The sequence below is a fragment of the Poecilia latipinna genome, unplaced genomic scaffold, assembly GCF_001443285.1.
Source record: "Poecilia latipinna isolate Pla-1442-1.1 unplaced genomic scaffold, P_latipinna-1.0 Scaffold3425, whole genome shotgun sequence".
NCBI lineage: Eukaryota > Metazoa > Chordata > Actinopteri > Cyprinodontiformes > Poeciliidae > Poecilia > Poecilia latipinna.
In genome coordinates this window covers 6500-29115 of record NW_015116041.1, presented here as the reverse complement: position 1 = coordinate 29115, position 22616 = coordinate 6500, and the positions used below count along the sequence as shown (strand labels likewise).

General features: G+C 39.8%; 1 protein-coding gene across 6 annotated transcripts; it reads left to right on the top strand.

Annotated features, from left to right (window-relative positions):
* The first annotated feature begins 470 nt into the window (after positions 1-470).
* Positions 471-22528, top strand: LOC106940935 (protein transport protein Sec24A-like). 6 transcript variants are annotated; one of them, XM_015023827.1, is made up of 24 exons: positions 471-847; positions 5060-5557; positions 7672-7821; positions 8673-8750; positions 9725-9787; positions 10563-10723; positions 11771-11973; positions 12050-12152; positions 12783-12909; positions 13023-13132; positions 14140-14252; positions 14436-14554; positions 14634-14689; positions 14965-15171; positions 15587-15710; positions 15806-15964; positions 16558-16731; positions 16819-16929; positions 17964-18139; positions 18924-19061; positions 19139-19243; positions 19317-19409; positions 20274-20377; positions 21402-22528. In XM_015023827.1, the coding sequence occupies exons 1-24, from the start codon at positions 787-789 to the stop codon at positions 21514-21516; spliced, it is 3348 nt and encodes a 1115-aa protein (XP_014879313.1). In that variant the 5' UTR covers positions 471-786; the 3' UTR covers positions 21517-22528. The 6 variants fall into 6 exon arrangements, with proteins under 6 accessions (XP_014879313.1, XP_014879314.1, XP_014879312.1 ...); XM_015023828.1 differs by having other exon boundaries at positions 11768-11973; positions 12786-12909; XM_015023826.1 differs by having other exon boundaries at positions 11768-11973.
* The last annotated feature ends 88 nt before the right edge of the window (positions 22529-22616 follow it).

The following is a 22616-nucleotide window of genomic DNA, read 5'->3' as shown; positions in this document are numbered from 1 at the left end:
GTGTGTTTTAATTGAATTTAAATTACATTACCTTAGCCATGAAAATATTGTATATTCTACAGGTTGCCATTAGTAGGTTGGATTATAATTTATTGTTTTCCACTGTACATATGTACTATGAGATCAAAGCCAGCACCAAAACAGTGCAAACATTGTAAGAAATATATACAACATAAACATGAATATGGTGATATTTACAGTATTAAATTAGTTAAATTTATGTATACAGGCATACACATATGACCACCATATAATTGGTGCATGTGAGAGTTCAGGGTGTTTTTGGGAATAAACTGTTTTTAAGTCTTTATATATGAGGGTTATGAAGCTGGTCTGAGATTTTGGATGGGAGAATGTATTGATGTAGTAAAATCTCAGTCCGTTTTGTTTCTGGTACTCTGAAAAAATCCTGTGCACAGGAGGAAATGCCACGTGTACATACTGCGCATGCCCAACCATTTTTTACGTTGATCCTGCTGGGTGATCCTAACTTCCGGTGAAAGGGGAGAAGATTTACTCTGAGCAGGCCCGTCGTTGACCAACCTGTGGGTTGTCGAACCGGGTCTTGGGGTACTAATCATGGTTTATTGATAGTGAAACGACCTCCCAATCAACACCTTTAAAGTAAGCAGAAGATTTCTGCCTCGGACTTTGCTCTTTGCTGTGAGCTTTCACCGTCAGAGCCACAGGTTTGAGCGTTTAGCCCGCGACGGTCAGAGCTAGCCAGCTAGCTTCCAGAGCAGTCACCCGAGAACCTCTAAATTAGATTCTGGTGTCTGTTTCAACATGTCAACCGCCGGGTTCAACTCCCAGAACGGGACTGGGACGGGACAGACGTACACGAACGGTGAGTAACTTTTTAACGTGTGTGAAGGCGGTTCGTTTCGATGTAGCATGTGAGCTAACGCTGTTAGCTGGAGTCAGGAGACGTTTTGGACTGAGGTTACCCGTTAGCTGGCTTTACTTGGAGAGGTTGTAGCGTAAGCATGATCTGTCAGGTTAACTCATGATTAATCTCGACCCGTTACCTAATTTAAGACGACAGAAATAGTTTCTGAAGCGTGAACTGAAGACTTCTAGAGCTGTAACAATTAGTTTTATTATTTAGATTACAACATTATGAAGGTAGTGCAAAGGTTTCAGACTCGATGCGTGTCAAATGACCAGTTAATTAAAACCTCATTAAACTTAATGTGTTGAGGAAAGGAAGTCATTATTCAGTAAAATGTTGTTATATGTTTAAAAACATTAAGATTCATATTCAAGACGCTCAGAAAGTGATTGGTTTTTACTTTAGATGAGCTCTTTAGCTCATCAGCCAGACTGAAGCTGTTCAAAAACACCCAGCTCGTCTTTTCCTCTTTTCTCCAGGGAGTTTTCACCAGAATAATTTGTCAGACTGCCATGCTCCCCTCTATGTTTATTGGCTGGTTCTTTGTTGTGCAATAACAGAAAATAGAGCCAAACAGAAGCAACTTGTGTTCTGCCTTTCTCTGTACATGTGGCACTTTGGGGATGATCCACACGATTTCTTCCAGCCTGAGACATCATCTGCTGTGCAGATTATTTTCACATTTCAAACACATTCCTTTGAGATCAGAAAAAAAAATCAACCTACACACACTTAGTGATTGCTGATGCAAGCATTCTGCAGCTTCTATTATTGATGCATGTAAATAACTTTTCCTTTACTGCTGACTTTATGCATCTCCAGTTTATTGTTCTCTAGCTTCATTTAAGACAAAATTCTCATTAATCTTTATATATTGCTTTGAATTTGACACCTGCTGTCTATTAAAAGCATCATAAAGATGTCATGTTTGTGTACAGTATGAGAGCCTGTCGGTATTATCAGCCGCTGTATACTTGTTTCACAACATCACGATCTTTATTCAAAACATTTCAAACAAAATTTGCATTGCAATTAAATAAAAAAGCTAGATTTATTCCCACAGCCGCTGAATATTACAGCACTTAAACAGTTTGATGCACACATGAGCTAAAATACAGGACAAAATAAAAGTTAGCAGTGGTTTCAGTGATGAGTAATTTTCAGTCATAATACATAAGTATTATGAAATGAGCTTACTTAGCTCCTTTAGCCAGTTGTAGCTTTAAACCAGCATAACCTCAGGAGTAAATGCTGGCACTTCATGTTTTCACCACTGGAAAACTTTCCAGACGGTTTGATAGCCAGCTGATCAGCAGTGCGCAGCGACAAGTCGTCATTCTAAACTCCATACAGGCTGAGTGAAATCTACCTTCTTCTTTTTTCTGGACAATAAAGAAGTTGTAATATGTTGTTGTTTTCCATTAATATAACGGTAATGACATATTAACGCTCATTCTCAAATGTCAATGAACTTTAAATTCTTATGAGCATTTAACTCTGGAGCTGAAGGACATTTTAAATATTCAAAATAAATAAACAAAACAAAAGAAACAACAAATAAAATGGATAATTAAAAAGCACCAGACTTTATAATCCAGTTTTTAGTAGAAAGAAAACAATAAATCATGCAAATTGAAATTATTGAGATCATTTTAATTTCTCAGGTGATTAATTTATTGATATTGCAACAAGCCTTAATGCACCTGGTATTTTTATTTGATTTCTCTCCAGTTAGATTTTACGTAATTTTAAAACAGAACTTGGTCAATCAGGACAGAAAAAGAGAAGGAAATGTATTGTTGGGGAATCCTTCTGTTAAATCATAAATGAATCAAAAGTTTCTTCCTGTGACTCATTTTTCCAGATTTTATTTCCAACACTTTTTATTATTCGTGACATAATTGAGCGTCTGTCGAAATGTGACAATAAGAACAAGCCACTTGGAGTGATTCCTGATGCAAATGAGTGACTGTGATTAGTTTTCATAATATTTATTATGTTTAAATATTCATTATTTTAAAAACCGTACTGCATATCAGTGGCAGTCTTGCAGGCAAACTTGTCAGTAATAATATCATCTCTACAGTTTACCTTTGTAAACCCATACTGCGATTTGATTTGTGTGCATTTCTGGAGGCATTGTTCTGATGATCTGATTGCCAGTATCAGAGTCCTGGATGAGAAAAATGTTTTAACCTGAAGATTTAGTTCATAAATGTCCTGCAAAGATGCAGAGAAATAAGGAATTGAATATTGTCCTTTTTTATGTAATTGCTCTTGCATGTGTTGAGAGAGACTTGGAGAATGGTATCGAACTCCTTTTCAATTACGTTATAAATTATTACTGTAATAATTTTAAATGTTTATCATCTTGTTGAAAATGCTTTAGATAATCCATCTGATGAGGTTTTATATCCTGTATTTATGAAACTGAGGGGAAAATGTCCAATAATGCTGATTCAGTAAAATAGTTTGATTGGGTGTAAAGCATCACTGTGGCTGGTTCAGATCCTGCTCAATTAAATCCTAGTAAGGAGATTAGACCTTTGGCTGCAGCTCAGCAGTCAGTTGATGCATTTTTGAGCGATTCTTGGATTGAATTTAACCTCTTTGGAAGTGTTTGGAGTTATTGTGACCAGACTGCAGCATCTAAAACACAACTTTACTCTGAGAGCTGAAACTTTAAGACGACAGTAAAGTACGTGACCAAACGTAGTGGGGCTGAAACGATTAATCTAATTAATCACGATTAATTGATCATTCAAATAATCCGTCAACTAATTTAGTAATCAGTTAATCATTAACTGGAGCATACAGGTGGGGTCACCTGGACGGGTCACCAGTCTGTCGCAGGGCAACACAGAGACAAACAACCATGCACACACACAATTAACCTGACAGTCATGTTTTTGGACTGTGGGAGGAAACTGGAGAACCCAGAGAAAACCCACCATGCACAGGGAGACTCCATGCAGAAAGACCCCGGGCCAGGAATCGAACCCAGAACCTTCATGCTGCAAGGCAACAGCTCTACCAACCGCGCCACTGCAGCCCTGTTCTACCCAGAACGACTCAAATTACATTTTTATCTTCATCTGCTTTAAATTCAGTAAAAAACAAATCTTTTATTAAGCACCTTCATAAGACATTTATTAATTTAATAAAAATAATCAGTAGCTTATTAGAAAATATTTTTTAGCTGCAGATGCATCTTTTGGTAAAAATGAATGTTATGATGTTGCATTTTATCCAATAAAATGTAAAAATGTTTTTATTATTTGTATCTTCTAATGGATTTCTAATATTGTGTAAAAACAGCTGAAGGGTTTAAATTCAAAAAATCTGTAAAACGTGACGATTTCTTATCCTAATGATTGATTACTAAAACAGTCATTAGTTGCAGCCCTAAAATGTGGGTCAATGAGGACTTTTGAGTTTTTGGATTCGTTGTTTAACAGAAATGTTTAATTTTTAACAAATAGGGGTGCACCGATTTATCAGCCAGCCGATTTATTGCTGCAGATTTCTTTAATTTTGGGCGATGGGCCGATACTGCCATGTGAGGCCGATATTTTCTTCCTCAGCGAAGGTCTAAAAATCGTCTGCTGTCATCTGCTCTGCAGTGAGAGGTTTGACTGACGGACCGGCTCACCAGGTCAGGTCCAAACCACTTAACAGATGTTGCCAACTCAGCGTCTTTATTTCTATATTTAGTAGGAATTCACTGATGGCAGTTTTCTGTTCTATCCCCAGTTACCGATTAAAAAAAAAACAAAAAAACTGACCAGCTAATTTTGATTTTGGCTGATATAATTTTTTTTCTGTCTGAAATGTTGCTAAATATAGCAAGAAAGTTGCTGAGTTAATATTTATTAACTGCCAACATTTGGACCTGAGCTGAGCCGGTCTGTCAGTCAAACCTCTCACTGCAGAGCAGAAGACGACAGCGGCTGATTTTTAGACCTGAGGCAGAAAAGATCGGCCAATCTCCTAAAAGTATGGAAATCAGTGCCGATAAGTCGGTGCACAACTGGTATTGAACAACATTGCAGACAAAGAATTGGTATCAGCCAAACTGTGAATTAGCAGGTCAGGCTTGTTGAAGATACGTAAACTGCAGTCGGTGCCTTCCTAACAGTCTTTATTTATTTCTCTCCTGATCTGCAGGTCCGTCACAGAATCCCGTTGCTCTGCAGCAGCCGTCGGGGGTCGGCTACAGCGTGAACCACCAGCCGGCCTACAACCAGATGCAGGCCAAAGTGTTGGCCCCCCCCGGCCCTGCTCTGTACCCGTCTGGACCGTACCAGCCGGTTCCGCCTGGCCCGCAGGTCGGCTCCTACCCTCCGGCACCGGCCCAGCCTCTGCTGCCCCGGCCGCAGATCGGCGTTCTCCCGTCCCACACCCCGCCTCAGTCCGCCAGCCCCGGCCCAGGGCCCTGGCCGGCTCAGGCCACGCCTCCAGCTCAGGCCACGCCTCCTCCTCCTGCTGTCACCTCCACCGGTTACTACACCGGCCCGCCAGCGTGGCAGTACGCTGCTCCCCGGGGCCCCGCGCCCAATCATGTGAATCCAGCTGCTGCTGCGCCGCCCCTCATGTCGCACAGCTCCACACAGCCGCCGGGTCCAGGAGCCCCGCCCACCTCCATACACGGATACACTCAGCTAGGTAGGAGCACGCTGGGTTCCTACCGCTGGGGGTCTATAAGTGTGGGCCTACCGCTGGGTTCCTACCGCTGGGGGCCTACCACTAACTATTCTCCTTACAGTTGAATTCCAGGCATAGTTGCTCTGGGTTGGTGAAACAAAGTCCAGCTGACACAGTTTAGGCTGAAGTGATGAATTATCTGCTCCAGTTTCTATAAAACCAAACCAGTTAGCTTAAACTGCTAATTCAGGCTCAAGACAATGTTCTATAAAATCTGCACTAGAAAAGATTGTGCTGATTTGTTAGACATTTTTATATTCGTGACCAGAAGTGATGAAACTACAGATGGACACAAACCAGCTGCTTAAATGTTGTATGGCTGAAATTATTAAAAGTATTAATCATGATTAATCGATTATTGAAATAATCAACTAATTTAGAAATTGATTAATCAGATATACACCAAAAAAGGCCATTTGCTGAATTAACAAGACACTTAGAGCTGTAATTAATTAAACTGTATGGCATAATAATAATGTAAGAACAGATTCTCAGCCATCAATAAACCTTAAATTCTAATGAACATTTAAAAGTGGAACTGGAAGACGCTTTAAATATCCAAAATAAATAAAACAATACATTATGAAGTCTCTGTAAATAAAATTCTTCTTCTTCAAAAAAAAAAAAAAAGATTAGTTGAGACCAAAACACCAAAGTGAAAACGTTTATCATTCAGTTTTAAAAAGAGGAAAGGAAGCAATAAGTCATGTTCATGGAAATTTGTTTTATAATTAACTGATTTATTGCGACAGGCTTATTAAAGCGGATAGTTTTATCTTCCCCTGCTTCACTGTGTTTTATAATAATGTTTAGTTTTCAGGGCTGATCGACTCAAACCGCCTCACAACCTGAAAACAAAAACTGTAATTACTCTGATCGTCTGACATGAGCTGCAGATACTCGTATCTGCAGGCTGATACGTTGGAGCTGGACGTTGACCTCTGCTCCAACACCGAACATGTTGGCCCTCCCATCACACACACACACACGTTCAGTCTATCTCTGGACAAAGTCCAGATCAAACTCTGATCAGAATTAAAATCTCATATTTTAAAAAAGGGCATGTTTTATTTTCAGCTTCTGTTTCACATATTTGTCATGAAAATAGGAAACAAAAGCCACAAACGGAGACAAACAACTTCTGTTGCACATCACAGATTGCGTCATTTCTGCCCACAGTGCATAAAGTTTGCTGAGAGTGTTGTGATTATTATTTGCTGAAGCACATGAATCCACTGCAGGATGCAGAAAGCTTGGTTCTTATGTTAATAATCTGTCAGTATTTAGTTTTTTAGTTCGTAGTATCACCAAACCGTCACTCTGGGCCAGCATTGGATTATAAAGTTAGTAAAATTATTCTGGTGTCTTGGTGTTTACACAAGTTGATTTATGACATAATCTTATTGAAACTTCTTTTATACTCCAATACGAATAAGCAATAATCTGATGAGGTATGTATTTTGCTTAATCTTTAACATTTTTGACAAACCGCCGTTTTGAAAGATGCTGAAGACATTTAACACAAAGCACCCAGTAGTTTGTGGTGTAAACATTATTTTTTATTATTTTACAAAAGTCCTAACTGGCGGTTTTGCCTGTTTTTCCCTGTCTGAGCCTGATGATTAATATATTTTATTTTTTTTTTTATCATTTTGACTGTTTTGATTATTTAAAATGTCTTGCAGTTCCAGAGTTAAATATTTTTAGAAATTAAAGTTTATTGATCCTAGAGACACTGTACTTGAATTATTCTGGTATTATTAGTCTAAAATAGATGCAAAACAATGATGTTATTGTTTAAAGCGATAATATTTCAAAATTTATCATGACAGGTTGCATATTAAAGTTAATAAATGTCTTATTTTGATTTATAAACTTCAACAAACATAAAATAAAATAAAAATCTAAAATATAGTATTTTTTAATCATGTTTTAATAAGCTAATGGGTGACAGTAGCTTTTTTCCCCTCTAAATAAATAAGATATCTTATTTAGAAAAATGTAATAGTTTATTTTCTCTATGGGAAAATGTCGAAGATGATCAGAAAAAGTTATTAATGTTTAATTCTTTCCAGGCTCCGCCCCTCCACCAATGAACCCTCTGCCTCCCCACACATACCAGCCCAACAGGCCCGCCTATGGTCCTCCACCAACCATGAAACCCACGGCGCCCCCTGCTGGGCCCCCAGGAACCACCGGCACACCTCCGCCTCCCAAAGCTGATGGTGGGTTTAGATCTGCTCGGTTTCAGTCCCACTGGTTGCTCATAAAGTTTTAACTTGTTAAAAATTGAATGTTTTTTATTGGAAGTCTTAGGGATTGGTAAGAACAGAGTAGAATATGAAGTGATCTGAAAAGTGTGGTGTTCATTTGTACTCGGGTCCCAATTTTACCAGAGTTGGGTAGTAACTAGTTACATTTACTCAGTTACATTTACTTGAGTAACTTTTTGGGGGAAAAAAGTATTACACTGTACTTTTTACCTAAATTTTATTTTGAAGTATCTCTGCTCTTACTTGAGTCAAATTTCAGGATTTTCTTCCCACTGAATGAAAAACAAACATATTTTAACCAGAAATCCACCAGACTCAGACCTGCAGCTTCTGTTAAAGTCGGACCAGAACTTAAAAACTGAAATGCTCTTCCTCCAGTCTGACAGAGTTTAAGGTTTTGGCCAGAAAAGTCTCAGGGTTTCAGTCTGTGGGAGGTCGCAGCTGTGACTAGGAAGTTCTGATTTAATTAGCACACTTTAAAAGTATAATTTTCTTTTTACATCACAAATATGTACAGACTTGAGTTGGTCTGTCTTGTTAACGTACATCAAAGTTCACATGTGTTTGTGACTTAAAATGTGTGTGAATACTTTAGGTCTGGAAGCCGTGACCGGTAGATAATGGGTTGTGTTGGGAGCAGAGTGAACTGTAGACGGCAGCGCTCATGTGGTTGTTGATCACATCTGGATCCGGTGTTTGGTTTCATGAAGCAGGTCCAGTTTGTCTCTGATTATAAATCGACAGCTCCTTCTGTCCTGACCTTGTCCGTCCCTCTTTTTGTTCCCCCTCCTTATCGAGGCCAGCTCAGTGCTGGGGGGCTGCCAGCAGCGCCCGGCCCCCCGCTGAGCCCGACACCCAGGAAGGAGATGTTGAATGTCCAGGTGTGGCCAGGTCATGAGTGTTGCTGTGTTTGCTGTTCATCTTCCATCCTGTGTTCTGGTGGTCAAACTTCAGCCGATTCACTTTGTTTTATTACCAGATTGTCTTTAAATGAGCCCCCAAAGTTTCAGCCACCTTTAGTCTCCATAGTTGTCTTTATTGTTTCTTTGTTTAGGGCTGCAACGGTTATTTTAGTATCAATATTTTAAAAATTGGCTCATTCTGCACATTTCTTATACAGTATAAGAAATGCAAATATAATAATTCAGTCCCTTTTTGAAATAAGAAAATAAACATTTCATTGCCTAAAATTAGGCCTGTCCCCGACAGTAATTTTCCCCTGCAGTTACCATGATAAATGATGATATTGTTGTTTTGAAACCATTTTCAAGTGACATAATTGTAATTATGTTATCGATCTTTGAGACCAGATTCTCAGATCGATAAACTTTAAATTCTAATGAACATTTAACACTGAAGCATTTTAAATATCCAAAATAAATAAACAACAAATAAACTGCCCTTAAAAGTGTTTAGTTGAGGCCAAAACACCAGACTGGAAACTTTTAACATCCAGTTTTTGTTAGAAAAAGAAAAGTGATAAATCATGCAGATGGAAATTATTGATCTTGTTTTAATTTGTCATATGATTAATGGATTGATTATTGCTTATTGTGACAGGCCTTTTAAAATCCAATCACAGAATCTGAACCAGATCAAACTAAAAATGCTGATTGTTGTTTTTATCTTTAATTCAAAATATACATGTTTTTGTACGGTTTTGGATTTATTATTGCTCTGAATATGTTTCTTTCTTTCTGCGTTCTCCAGTTAATGATTAATCGATTAATAAATTAGTTGCTGATTATTTCACTAATCGATTAATCGTTGCAGCCTGAGTCCATCTGCAGCTTTTATCGCCTCGGAAACATTCAGGTGTCTAACAGGTGAAATCCCTTCTGCTGTTTCGTTCCAGGAGACGTGGCAGGAAACGGCCCACAGGCACCAAACAGCTACAATCACGTTGACAACAGAATGGGTAAGGCTTCCTCTGCCTCTGACACAAACCACATTCGCCAAGCTACAGCAGGAAAACGTTCAGACATTTTGTTTCTTTTATCTAACCTTCATTACCATCGATTAAAAATACTTCTAGTAAAGGATAACTTGGCTGACTTGTTTTTACATCTTCTGTGAAGCCAACCAGCTTTTCTACTAAATACTTTATAGTTTTATGAAATGACCAGAGCCTTTTTTTTCTTAAACTGCTTTCCCAGTGATAATAGACGGATCAATGTGAAGCATAAGTGTTTTTTCCTCTGCTACTCAGGATTAGACCTGTAAAAATAACATTTTTCCATAAATCAGCCCAGAGATTATTGCAATAACCAATAATGTTACTTTGAGACAATTAATATAATGGTGATGGCATAATAATGCAAGAACACATCCTCAAACATCAAACTTTACATTCTCATCAGGATTTCCCCCAGAAACCAGCTGAGGCCGTTGGAAGGTACAATGTTTAGCCTGGTGGGAGGCAAATAAAGCCTGGTGGCCCGCCAGGCTGATGAAAGCTTACAACTGGAAGACACTTTAAATATCCAAAATAAACAAAACAGAAATGGCAAATAAAATGAATTATAAAGTCTCTGTAAATAAAATTATCCTTAAAGTTTTAGTTGCAGCCAAAACAACAGACTGAAGAGAAAAGCCATGAATCAAATGGAGATAAATTTATTTATGCAGCTAGTTGATTTATTGGGACAGGTGACTGGTCCTCCTGGTCTAAATGTTTTTGTTGTTTACCTCAGCTGGTGCAGCTCCGCCCGGCCCGCCCGGTCGGCATTTGGGCCACTACCCGTCCCTGCCTCCCGGGTACCAGAACACCTCGGCGCCGCCTCCCTCCTCCCTTCACCCGGCGCTCCAAGCCGCCACGCAGCCGTACACTCAGGGCCCTCTGCCATACCAACAGGTGAGTCTCAGATTCAGTTCAGGCCATTTTCACGCAGATCGGCTCTGAAAAGCTAAAAGTGCTGCTGAAGATGGAGCATCTTCAAAAATCCTTTTTATCGTTTCTGTGAAATTTCAAAATGCTTCGTAAATCTGGGACAATTTGACAAATTTCACTATATTGATGACATCATTATGACTAGATGTCTGAAATAGGGAAGTCACCTAATGAAAGAAACATCTAATTTATTTGGAAATGTCTTAAAAGGAATATTCACTAATCAAAAACCAGATATTGCTTCAGTTAATCATTATTTGCTTTCAAGATGTCAGCAATTTAATTTGCGCTGGTTGAACACATATCTACGGAGGAGGATTAGGGCCATCTGGGAAAAAAATAATTCCCAAATGGCCCTAATTTGGGCCATTTGGGAAGTGCCTGACAACAGCAAGCAGTTTCCTGTCTACAGGAGCTCCATTGGGACAAAGTAGTTTTTTAGTAAATTCTGAGATGTAAATTCATCTCAGAATTTACATTTTTTTACCCTCAAAATTCTGATTTTTCTTATTTTTTCTTCTCAGAATTTTGACTTTTGGTGTCAGATTAAAGTCCGACTTGTGAAGTTTTTTTTCAGTGACCCGGTTCCTCTTCCGTAGACCTCCTCTCTAAAATACATGTATAACCTCCAAATTAAAAATAAGTTAAGATATCTATTTGGAACAGAAAGCATGTTATCGTAAAAATGCTTCATGATGAGTCATAATTTAAGATGATCAGTAATTAATTGTATGTATTTTTAATTAAAGTCTTCATGCAACTGAATGGTAAATCTGACTTCATTTATAACAGAATATAATCAGAAATATCAAATATGTATTTTGTCTTGTCAAAATATTACATACTTTAATATTTCTAGTCAAAGTATTTTCTGATGTCTGGAATGTAAGTGAGGTTGATTTTTATGTTAAACTGCTTGCCGTACAGAGGAATGTTTCTGGAAACCCAATAATATGAATATAAACTGTTTAGTTTTCAGTTTTAGTTTATAGTTTCACCGTCTCCCAGCAGCCTGGCGGTCCCGGTCCCAGTCCCGGTCCCGCTCCGGCCCAGCTGAGCCCGTCGATGGCGGCCATGAGCCTCCAGTCCAGCACGCCGGAGGCTCTGAGAGTGGTCAACCTGCTGCAGGAGAGGAACCTGCTGCCGCCAGCGCCGGTCCCCGCCCCGACGCCCTGCCTCACCCAGGACCTGCAGAAGCTCAACTGCAGCCCAGAGTGAGACGAGACGGACCGCATGCAGCACCTGCTGCGTTTACGCCTTTGGCTCTGATCGTCCTGTTTGTTCCTCCAGGGTTTTCCGTTGCACGCTGACCAGCATCCCTCAGACACAGTCTGTGCTGAATAAAGCCAAGCTGCCGCTGGGCCTGCTGCTGCACCCCTTTAAAGACCTCTCGGTAACTCCCTGGTCCCTTCTGATGCCCACATGCTCAGTCTGGACTCGTTTCTGAGTCGTTTGGGGATTAAACTGGTTTCACTTCTGGCCATGTTTGGGAGGGACAGTTTGGAAGAAAAAGAGGCAGAGCAAACTTCAACTTGTTGGCATTTAAAGTGCGGAAAAATATTCTAACCAGCCTGAACTTCGTCACTGCATTACAAAAACACAAATATCCTAGGACAAAAATAACTTTTTAGCAAGATAAATGAGCTGGTTTTGGTCAATAATTCCTTAATATTCATGGAAAAATGCATGTTGACTTTTTCCATTGATAAAACTACTGAAGCATTTTGAATTTAGTTTTACTTTATCAGGTACTTTAAAATAATTAAATGATGTTTTTCATATTTTCAGAAATTTTGTGAAATAAATTGTTGGATTATTTTTTAAATGAAGCATGATGAGGTAAAGAGAGCTGCAGCTTTAAATATTGATTAATTGGTGAGATATAAACGCCACTTATTGGGCTTTTAATGATCAAACATGAGTTTGGTTTGAATAAACTGAAAACAAACTGATGTTTTCACAACTTGGGACAAAACCGAACACAAACCGACTCATTTGGTTTCTTCTGTGTATATGAATGCAGCAGCTTCCTGTGGTGACGTCCAGCACCATAGTGCGGTGTCGGTCCTGCAGAACCTACATCAACCCGTTTGTTTCCTTTCTGGACCAGAGGAGATGGAAATGCAACCTGTGCTATCGAGTAAATGATGGTAAGGAAATGTCTAGAGTCGCACTGCTGTTATCCGTTTTGTCTCAGCATTATTCTCAGAAATGTTCATTTTAACGTGAGACCTTTAATGGATTTCATGTTTTTGTGTTTTAGTCCCAGAGGAGTTTATGTATAACCCGGTCAGCAGGTCGTACGGCGAACCGCACAAAAGACCAGAAGTCCAGAATGCCACTATTGAGTTCATCGCTCCTTCAGAATACATGGCGAGTTAAAATCCCTTCTTATTACTGCATTAATGTCGTTTTAATAAGCCTGTTTTTACTGAGCGTTTGCCTCCATGAGGGCGGCGGTGATGATGTCAGACAAAACAAAACGAGCATGAAAAGAAAGAAAATAAGATAAATGCAGCTGAGAAAATGTTCAGACATAAAAATTATAAGATGTAGATAAAAACTCAATAATCAGATTTTAAAAATAAAATCACAAAAAGAAAAATGTTATAAAGTAGATACTCATTCCAATATAAAATAAATTAGGTATTTTTATAAAATATAAAATAAAACTCAATTCTGTGGTAGAAATAAAAAATCTACAATCTTTATAAATGCTAAAAATAAGATCAGAAATATTGAAAAGAGAAATAATAAATAAGATGCATTTAAATGGGAAACATTTTTAATGCATCAATAACAAATGGAAGTAAAATAATGAAATTATTATTCTAAAATCGTAACGACTAAGATACAGAAAAAATGGACATAAAATATCAGAAATAAATAAAATCCTGAGTTGGAGATAAAAATACAATAAGATGTTAAAATTCTCATAATTGTTCAAAGTAAAATCATAAATATAAGAAAATAATGGAACTAAATGCTGAGGTAGAGAGAAAAAATATAATTATCCTTAAGAGTTGAAACTATAATCATAAATATTTAAAGTGGGAAATTAATAAAATAATAATTATTTTAATAAAATAAGGGAATGAAATGGAAACTTGACTGTAGAAATAAAAAGTATGAAAAACAAATTTTAATTGTATCCAGTTCAATAAACGTCCATGGAAACGTATCAAACCTGTAACTCTGACACACACACACACACACATATTTGTTTTTGTTTTGTCTGATGCCATTTAAAAAAGAAAATTAAACAAAGATGGACGTCCATTTTATTGAGGCTCTTAATGAATCAGAAGTTTGCTTGTAGCTGTAATTTGCTGCTGTGGTTGCAGCTTGTTGTCAGTAACTCTCCCTGCCTGCCTCTGCAGCTGCGGCCGCCGCAGCCGGCCGTCTACCTGTTCGTCCTGGACGTGTCCCACAACGCCGTGGAGACGGGTTACCTGAGCGTCTTCTGCCAGTCGCTGCTGGACAACATCAACGCGTGCGTACCGATCAGAACCAGGAGTTTGCTCAAAGTTTTAGGTTTATTCTTATTTATTCACATGGAACCCGACGTCAGCAGGTTCATGGTTCTGATGTTTACCGTCTTCATGTTTTAGACGTTTTCAAGAAAGTCTTTGATTTAAAGGGCAAACCGGAGTAAAGCTTTGTTTCTGCGCCTCAGGCTTCCTGGAGACTCGCGGACCAAGGTGGGCTTCATCACCTTCGACAGCACCATCCACTTCTACAACCTGCAGGAGGGGCTTTCCCAGCCGCAGATGCTCATCGTCTCCGACATCGAAGGTGAGCCGCATCCGGAGCGCCACTGCTGGACGGCTTCTGCATTTCTGCTCTTATTGAAATCATAACGTTTGATCCACAGATATCTTTCTACCAACACCAGACAGCCTTCTAGTAAACCTTAACGAATGCAAGGAGGTAAGCGGCTTGTTTCATCAGTCGGTCATGTTTTGACTGGGCAGGAAAAAAAAACCTCAAATTTTTTTATTTCCTGGTTGATTTCTTGCTTTCGTTAAGAAATGATAGAAAATATTTTCAAAAGTGGCTTTTATTTCCATTTCAGTTACAGAAATAGTTGTAATATTAGCCGAATAAAGAGGCAATTTCAACAGAATAGAAAGTAATTTTAATGAGAAAAATGTTGATAGGTCTTTAGTCCTACATTCTTTACCACGTGGCTGTTTCTTCTCCAGCTTGTGCAGGATCTGCTGAAGAGTCTGCCAAACTTATTTGAGAAGACGATGGAGACGCAGTCTGCTCTGGGCTCGGCTCTTCAGGCCGCCTTCAAGCTGCTGTCTCCCACCGGAGGGCGGATGTCCGTGTTTCAGACGCAGCTGCCCAACCTGGGCGTGGGGGCGCTGCAGTCCAGAGAGGACCCCAACCAGAGAGCGTCTGCCAAGGTACAGACTGGGGGAAACTCGGTGTAGCTCTGTAGATCCCAAGTTGCTGCAGAATGTGTTGATCCCTGCATGATGTTTCTGTCTCGAAGTTTCACACATGCGCCCAACGCTGGAGGGTGAAAAGATGATTCTTCTGTCCATTTTTATTTCTGTCCACATCAGGCGTTCATGTAGGAGCTAACTCGCTATGTTGGCAGCTAAACCATCGTTGGCAAGCAGCTTTTTGCCCTTCAGCAGGAAGCTGGGGGCAGATCTGGCATGTTGCTAATGGTCTACAATTCAATAAATAAATCAGCTTAATAGAAACACAACAGGTCTTTGTGGTTTTTCAGCCATATTGAATTGAGTGCGTTGTCTAAAGCTGAGAAACTTAGTAAAAATTGCTGACTGGCTGGTATTTTTGATTTCCTGCCAGGACGTCCAGCATTTATCCCCAGCAACAGATTTCTACAAGAAGCTGGCGCTGGACTGCTCCGGCCAGCAGGTGGCAGTCGACCTGTTTCTGCTCAGCGCTCAGTACTGTGACCTGGCGACGCTTGGTGAGGAAAACCACAACCAGCGGTTTTAAAATGCATGTTTTGGTGCCAAGACTGAGTTTAATTTGAAACATTTCCTGCTGCTGCCCATTTCTCAGGATGCATATCCAGATACTCGGCAGGGAGCGTTTATTACTACCCCTCCTATCACCATCAGCACAACCCGGCTCAGGTGGAGCGCTTCCAGAGGGATCTGAAGAGATACTTAACGCGAAAAATCGGCTTTGAGGCCGTCATGAGAATACGATGCACCAAAGGCAAGAAAATCTCCCAGCTTTTTATTTCATTCTAGACTTTAAAATCCCTAATTTAGCTTAACGGCTGAAACAATTAATTAAAGCAATGGTGATTATTGAAATCATTGTCAACCAATTAATCAATTTATTAACTGGACTATCCAGACGCCCCAAAAAAGAGCAACACACTCAGAATAGTATTTAACTGAAAACCGTTTAAAAATTAATACATTTTGCATTTAAGATAAAAAAAAAACCTGTAAATATGTTTGCAAATAATTTTTTTAGCTGCAGATGCATCTTCTGCTAATTTTTATTATTCAGAAAAGTAGTTGAATTATTTGCTAATTTGCATCTTTTAATCCATCTCTAATATTGTGTAAAAATGGGCTTGTATGGTAAATGGAAAATCTGCACAATCTGCAGTTATTTATACGATTAATCGATTACTAATCGTTAGCTGCAGCCCAGTAATTTTTTACAGTGTAATTTGAGTTGTTTTGAACATTTTAAAGTGTAGTTTTTCAGTTTTTCTTCTAATTCTTGCAGAGCTCTGCCTTGTTGCTGGAAAATAGCTGAACTAATAAAGCTTGTTGTCGTTCTTCTCCCTGCAGGATTGTCCATCCACACGTTCCACGGAAACTTCTTTGTGCGTTCCACGGATCTGCTGTCCCTCCCCAACGTCAACCCGGACGCCGGCTTCGCCGTCCAGATGTCCATTGAGGAAAACCTGGACGACATGCAGGTCGTCTCCTTCCAGGCTGCTCTGCTTTACACCTCCAGCAAAGGTTGGAGAACAAGCTCTTATTTTGAAAGTCCAACTCCAATTTTTTTTCCCTCCTGTTTTTATGAAACAAAATGTCTTCCCTTCACAGGAGAGAGGAGGATTCGGGTTCACACCATGTGCCTCCCGGTGGTCAGTTCTCTGTCGGATGTGTTTGCTGGAGCGGACGTTCAGGCCATCACGGGGCTGCTGGCCTGCATGGGTACGCACTCCTCCAAGCTGCGCAGACGCTGAATTCATGATGTTATTCCTCTTCTCTTAATCCGCCACAAATATCCACTCCCTTCACGCAACCACTTTTTCTACCTGAACTAAACATAAAGCAGTACATTAAGGCAGTGTTTGGCCGCCAGGGGGCGCTAGAGAGCCTCCAAGTTGGAGGGAAGTAAATTTTTAAATCTTAACATTTATATAAAAAAATAAATTAATTTGTTTTTCCATCATTATTATAAATACAAGTTAAAATAATTTATCAAAGATGCAGACAGAAGACAGAAATAACTCTTATTGTCTCAGAAAAGAAATTTAGGAAGAAAGTTTTGATCCTGAAGCTGGAAACAGAAAAGTTTGACAAGAAAAAGAAAGAAGGAAGCGTCCAGCCGTGGAGGACTCTGCTGCAAGAAAATATTTTAAATCAAATTTGATGGCATTAATATAAAAATATAACTGTGGGGGTTTTTTTATCAAGAGAGGATGTGGTGAAAATTTATATCTAAAATATTCAACATCAGATTAATAACATTTATAATATTTACCTGATAAAATATTTCCACTGGAGAACTCATTGCAAACTAAAATCAAAAGGTATAAACAACATTTATGCTAAATCGATATAATAATTATTGAATAGTAAATAAAGTGAGAATAAAAATGTGAACCTGTCTTTACATGTTGTGCATCTTGGTGCTGTGAATTAGCTGTGGCACTAAGACCTGCCTGCTGTTCTGCTCGGTTTGTCTGTCGATGCCGAATAAACTTAGTAGATGCTGGAGCCTCTGTTTGCAAAACAAGCTAACCGTTTAAAAACTATTTATCCATTTATGGCCATTACTCACCAGATCCAACCGGATGAGATTCAAGAAGAAATAAAATCATTTAATTAGAATCCGGAGGACGGCAGAGTGCAGTTACTACCAAACTCTGAGGAAATCCCGCTCTCTCCAAGCTGAAACCTTTTCCAGAAAATATCTAATGGGAACCACCGTCTGCGTTTCCTGACGTCTGTCTCGTTTCCAGCTGTGGACCGCTCTGTGACGTCCAGCCTGAGCGACGCCAGAGACGCCATGACCAACGCCGCCATCGACTCGCTGTCCTCGTACCGGCAGTCTGCGCTGACCATCCAGCAGCCCGGCCTGCTGGCTCCGGCCTGCCTGCGCCTCTTCCCGCTCTACATCCTGGCTCTGCTCAAACAGGTACCGCCTCACAGTCCGCTCTGCTTCCACCTGTAGTGTTGGTACCAAAAGTCACGTTTCAGAACCTCCAACATCAGAAGTGATTTTTATTTACGTCTGGCCAGTGATGAAGTGTCGATTCGCTCCTTATCCAGCTCTCCTACCTGAAACATTTTGGATTTGTTGGATTGTGGATTAGATAAATTTTAAGGGAAAGACAAAAGAACCGAGTTCCTCTGTAGCTTCACCTGAGCAGCTCTTCAGCTGAACATTTCGTTTGGATCCATCCGCCCGTACGTTTCTGTGTTCATTCAAGTTCACATATCCATGAAATCTGCTTCACTTCAAGCAGCCTCAGCACGTAAAACGCATAAAAACTCCCAGTGCGATAAATTACGTCAATAAAAAGTGATGAAGGCAATTAATCAGGAAATTGAAGCACACTAATGTTACATACCAGATAAATTAAATCAGCCGGTTTGACCTAAAAGCCTTTCTGCTGTGAGGCCACCTGCATTCAGCTTCTGTGCTCCACGAATCTGGAACAAACCTCCAGAAAACTGTCAAACAACCGAAACACTGACTTCCTTTACATCCAGGGTAAAAACCAGCTACAGCTGATTTAAAACATAATCAATCAGCATTTTATGGTTTTAATGCTCGAAATGTAACGTTTGTTCATTTGTTGACTGTTTTCTTCAGAACTTTGTAGTTTTGTGTTTTTAAAGCAACTTAAACCTCCTGAAATCAAACCTGGTTGATCTGTAATATTAATCTGTTTGGTGTTTTTGTGCGTTCCCTGCAGAAAGCCTTCAGAACCGGAACCAGCACCCGGCTGGATGAGCGAGTGTTCGCCATGTACCAGCTGAAGTACCAGCCGCTGGCGTTCGCCATGCTGATGATCCACCCGGCTCTGTACCGCCTGGACGACCTGAGCGACGAGGTGCGGCTCAGGAAGCCGAACATCTTCATCTCGCTCGCTGCGGGTCTTTGTTTTCACCTGGTTTCCATCGTCCTCAGGGAGCGCTGAACATCGGCGAGCAGACGATCCCCCAGCCCAGAGTCCTGCAGCTGTCGGTGGAGAAGCTCAGCCGGGAGGGAGCGTTCCTCCTGGACGCTGGGCTGGTGTGTTTAGAGGGAAGGAGAAACGTTCCTGTTGAACCGGGTCAAAACCGTAACGCCTGTGTCTTTAATCCAGGTCATGTATCTTTGGATCGGACGAAACTGCCACCAAAACTTCCTCTCTCAAGTCCTGGGAGTTTCCAGCTACGCTGCCGTGCCGGAGAAGCTGGTAGGAAAAACAACATTTAACGATGATGCAGCTTCTTTTAATAAGGACAGCGGCAGGGTTACTGCACTGCAAAAACACAAATTTTACCATGTAAATTCAGTTTAGTTTGTAGAGAAAATATCTGTGAATACATTGGAAATATGAGAAAACTAACTTAGCAGCAACTATTCAGCAAGATGCATTAGTTTAAGTCAGTAAATACGGATATGAAAACTTTAGTTCCACTGGCAGATTATTTTAGTTTTAACACATTTTGCATGTTATAAGTGGAATAATCTGCCAGTGGAACTAAAGCTTTTTATATCAGTTTTAAGGATTTATTGACTTACAGCTAATGTTTCTTGCTGAATAGTTGCTGTTAGTTTTTGCTCTACAAACTGAACGATAAATATCTGGTAAAGTTTTCCAGCTGTTGGAAAAAGAAACTATTTTATGATAAAATAATTTATCAACAGTTTGAAACTTCTCCTCCTTCCCACCAATCCTTCTCTTCTCAGTCTCCTTACTTCCTGTCCTTCCTTCATTCTTCCCTTCATCTTTCCTTTTGTTTTTCTGGATCTACCGTCATTTTTCTTCTTTCACATCTCGTCGTTTCACCTTTCTCTGCTTTTCATTTCCTTGGTTTCCTTCCATCCGTTCATCCATGTGTCCCTCCGTTTTTATCTTTTCTTTAGCTTCTGGAGCGCTAAGGCCTGCCTGGTGTAGAAATGTTCACTAAACATCAGCAGGACTTTGTGGTCTCTGCCAGATTTAACACCAAGTTAAACTCTGAACCGTTTCCTGTTGTAGCCGAGTCACTAGACTGATGCTGTAACTCGGTTTTATCTTTTGTTATTTTAAAAGGTCTGTTGCTCTCCTCTGCAGTATCTCCTTCCAGAGCTGGACACTGCAGAGTCCCAGAGAACCAGAGCGTTCGTCAGCTGGCTCAGGGACCAGCGGCCGTTCTTCCCCTCCCTCCACATCATCAGGTGGGTTTTGATTTAAAATGATTCAAAACAAAGTATCTGTTGTTATTAATGAAGTCTTGGACCTCTGTTGTTCAAATTGCTACAAACTCTACAGTTATTGGGGAAAACCTTGACTGGACAGACCCAGGCAGACATTTTAGGCATGAATTTGAAAACATTTTAGTTTTTTTAAGTCTTTTCGCAGGTGAAATTAAAAATACAACTTCAGTCAGTTTTAAAAATAAGAGCTGGCTTTTAAATGTGTGTGAATTAAACATAAAAGACGTAAAACTAGACCCGGCACTGCCACTGATGTTTGGCTGGGTTGGTTCGGCCATAACTGAACAAATGCTGCAGAAAGATTTATAATCTGGCAAGAAATGAATCTGATGGAAAGGAGCCAGTAAACGGCCAAAATGTCTAAAAATCTGATCTTTAATTCAAGATGGCCGACTTCCTGTTTGGCTCATGTGCAAGAGGCTTTTCTGCAGGTCTTACATTTCTACGGCTGTAAAAAAAAATCATTCTTCTGCATTAAATTAAATTATACACAGAGTATTTTGAATGCCAGAAAACATTTTTACAATTTTTGTGTTTTAATCGTTTAATTTGAGAGGAAGGTTGTTTATCGTAACAATTTGTTTTGTTTGACTTTAATGAATATTTATTCTTCTTAATGGCTCAATGACTTACTGGTCTTCTTACATGTTTTTCATTAAACAGTTATTTTTATTTTTTGTTAAATTAGTGTTTTGGTGTCAGACGTTTCGAAACATAAAATTGTTATATTTTAGTTTGCCAAGTTTAGTAGAATGTGGAATACTATCAAAATATTTTAATAAGAATAATACATTTTATCATATAATAGTGAACTTGTATTGTTTTTGTCTCCAAAGTGTGGTGTTTGAGTTTTATTGTGGAAAAGTTTAAGGAGGAGCCGTTCACAGGAATAGAGAAGTTTCTTGTTTTTAAAATAAAAGCTCTTTAAATGTTGGCTAAAAGCAGCACTGAGCAGGAATCTTCCTGTTGTTAATTTCCTGCTCAGGGACGAGAGCCAGCTGAAGCCTCACTTCCTGCAGAACATGATCGAAGACCGGACGGAGTCGGCTCTGTCCTACTACGAGTTCCTGCTCCACCTGCAGCAGCAAATCTCCAAATAATCAGCAGCGGCGCGTCGGAGAAAGGACGTTCACCGTGTGTATGCGTGTGTGTGTGTTAGGATGTCTGTGTGTGTGTGGGGCAGAAAGAGGCAGCGCTCTACACACACTCCAGCTGCGATCCGCCATCACCTCTAGAAAAACCTGAGCGGGAACGTCGGATCAGAATCTGTGACGGTCGGACAGAGGAACTGGGTTCTGCCTTTTCTCCGGCCGGCTGAGTCGGCGTTGGAGAAGGCAGCGGCTGGAAGTCCATGTTGATCATAATGGCGTTTATCGGATGAATCAGTGTTTCTTTTCCTCAGAACAATGCTGTCGAACCGAGGTGTCGATGCAGAACAGGCGGTCTCTAGTGTTTCTGTTCAAAAAGCACATTTTGTCTTCACTACCAAATCAAACTGGTCTTCATGTGAGTGCATCTGCTTAGTGGGCTTACGAGGCGGCTGAGCGTTGGCCGTCTTAATGTTCCTGAAGGAGAGTGTGTTTCTTTTTCCTTTTTAAGTCATTATAATTGTTGAACAAAGCATAGACTCTAAAGCTGGAGGCGGACGGACGCGGCGGTCTCTGCTGCCTGGAATGTGCCGACTCGGCGGCGGGGAAAAGGTCCGGTCGGTCAGATCTGTCCTCCAGAAACTCGTCCGCCATCTTTTCTCTCTGGACTTTTCAGAACACCTCTACGACTTTGCTGTTCTGTTTTTCTTTATTTTCTGACTCCTGTTTAATTTATGAGACTCCCAATCTGATTAAATTCCATAATTGCCTTGTATGGGAACTCACTTTTTATTATTAAACCTGTTTAAATACTGACTCTATATATAAAATATTTTAATATAATAGGATATGGGAAATCTTTAACACAGGTGTGACGAAGCCATTCTGATCTTTTAATCCTGCTTATTGATACTTGTATATTGAACAGACTGCATTATGTAAAGGAGAAGAAATGCTGATGATTTTAGTATAAATAAATTGAAATGGATGCTAAGAAAATAAACAGTTTGGGACTTTTTACATGTAGTTTGTGTTTTAGTTGGTCAATTATGTTTATTTTGAAGTTACAAGTTTCAGGCTCATTGAAATGGAGTTTATATGCCAAATTAGAT

Coding starts and splice junctions, on each gene's coding strand:
- LOC106940935 (XM_015023826.1), top strand. CDS start 787: ATGTCAACCGCCGGGTTCAACTCCCAGAACGGGACTGGGACGGGACAG. Junction 12,910..13,022: donor GTGCTATCGAGTAAATGATG/GTAAGGAAATGT, acceptor TTTGTGTTTTAG/TCCCAGAGGAGTTTATGTAT. Junction 19,062..19,138: donor TGGACGACCTGAGCGACGAG/GTGCGGCTCAGG, acceptor CATCGTCCTCAG/GGAGCGCTGAACATCGGCGA.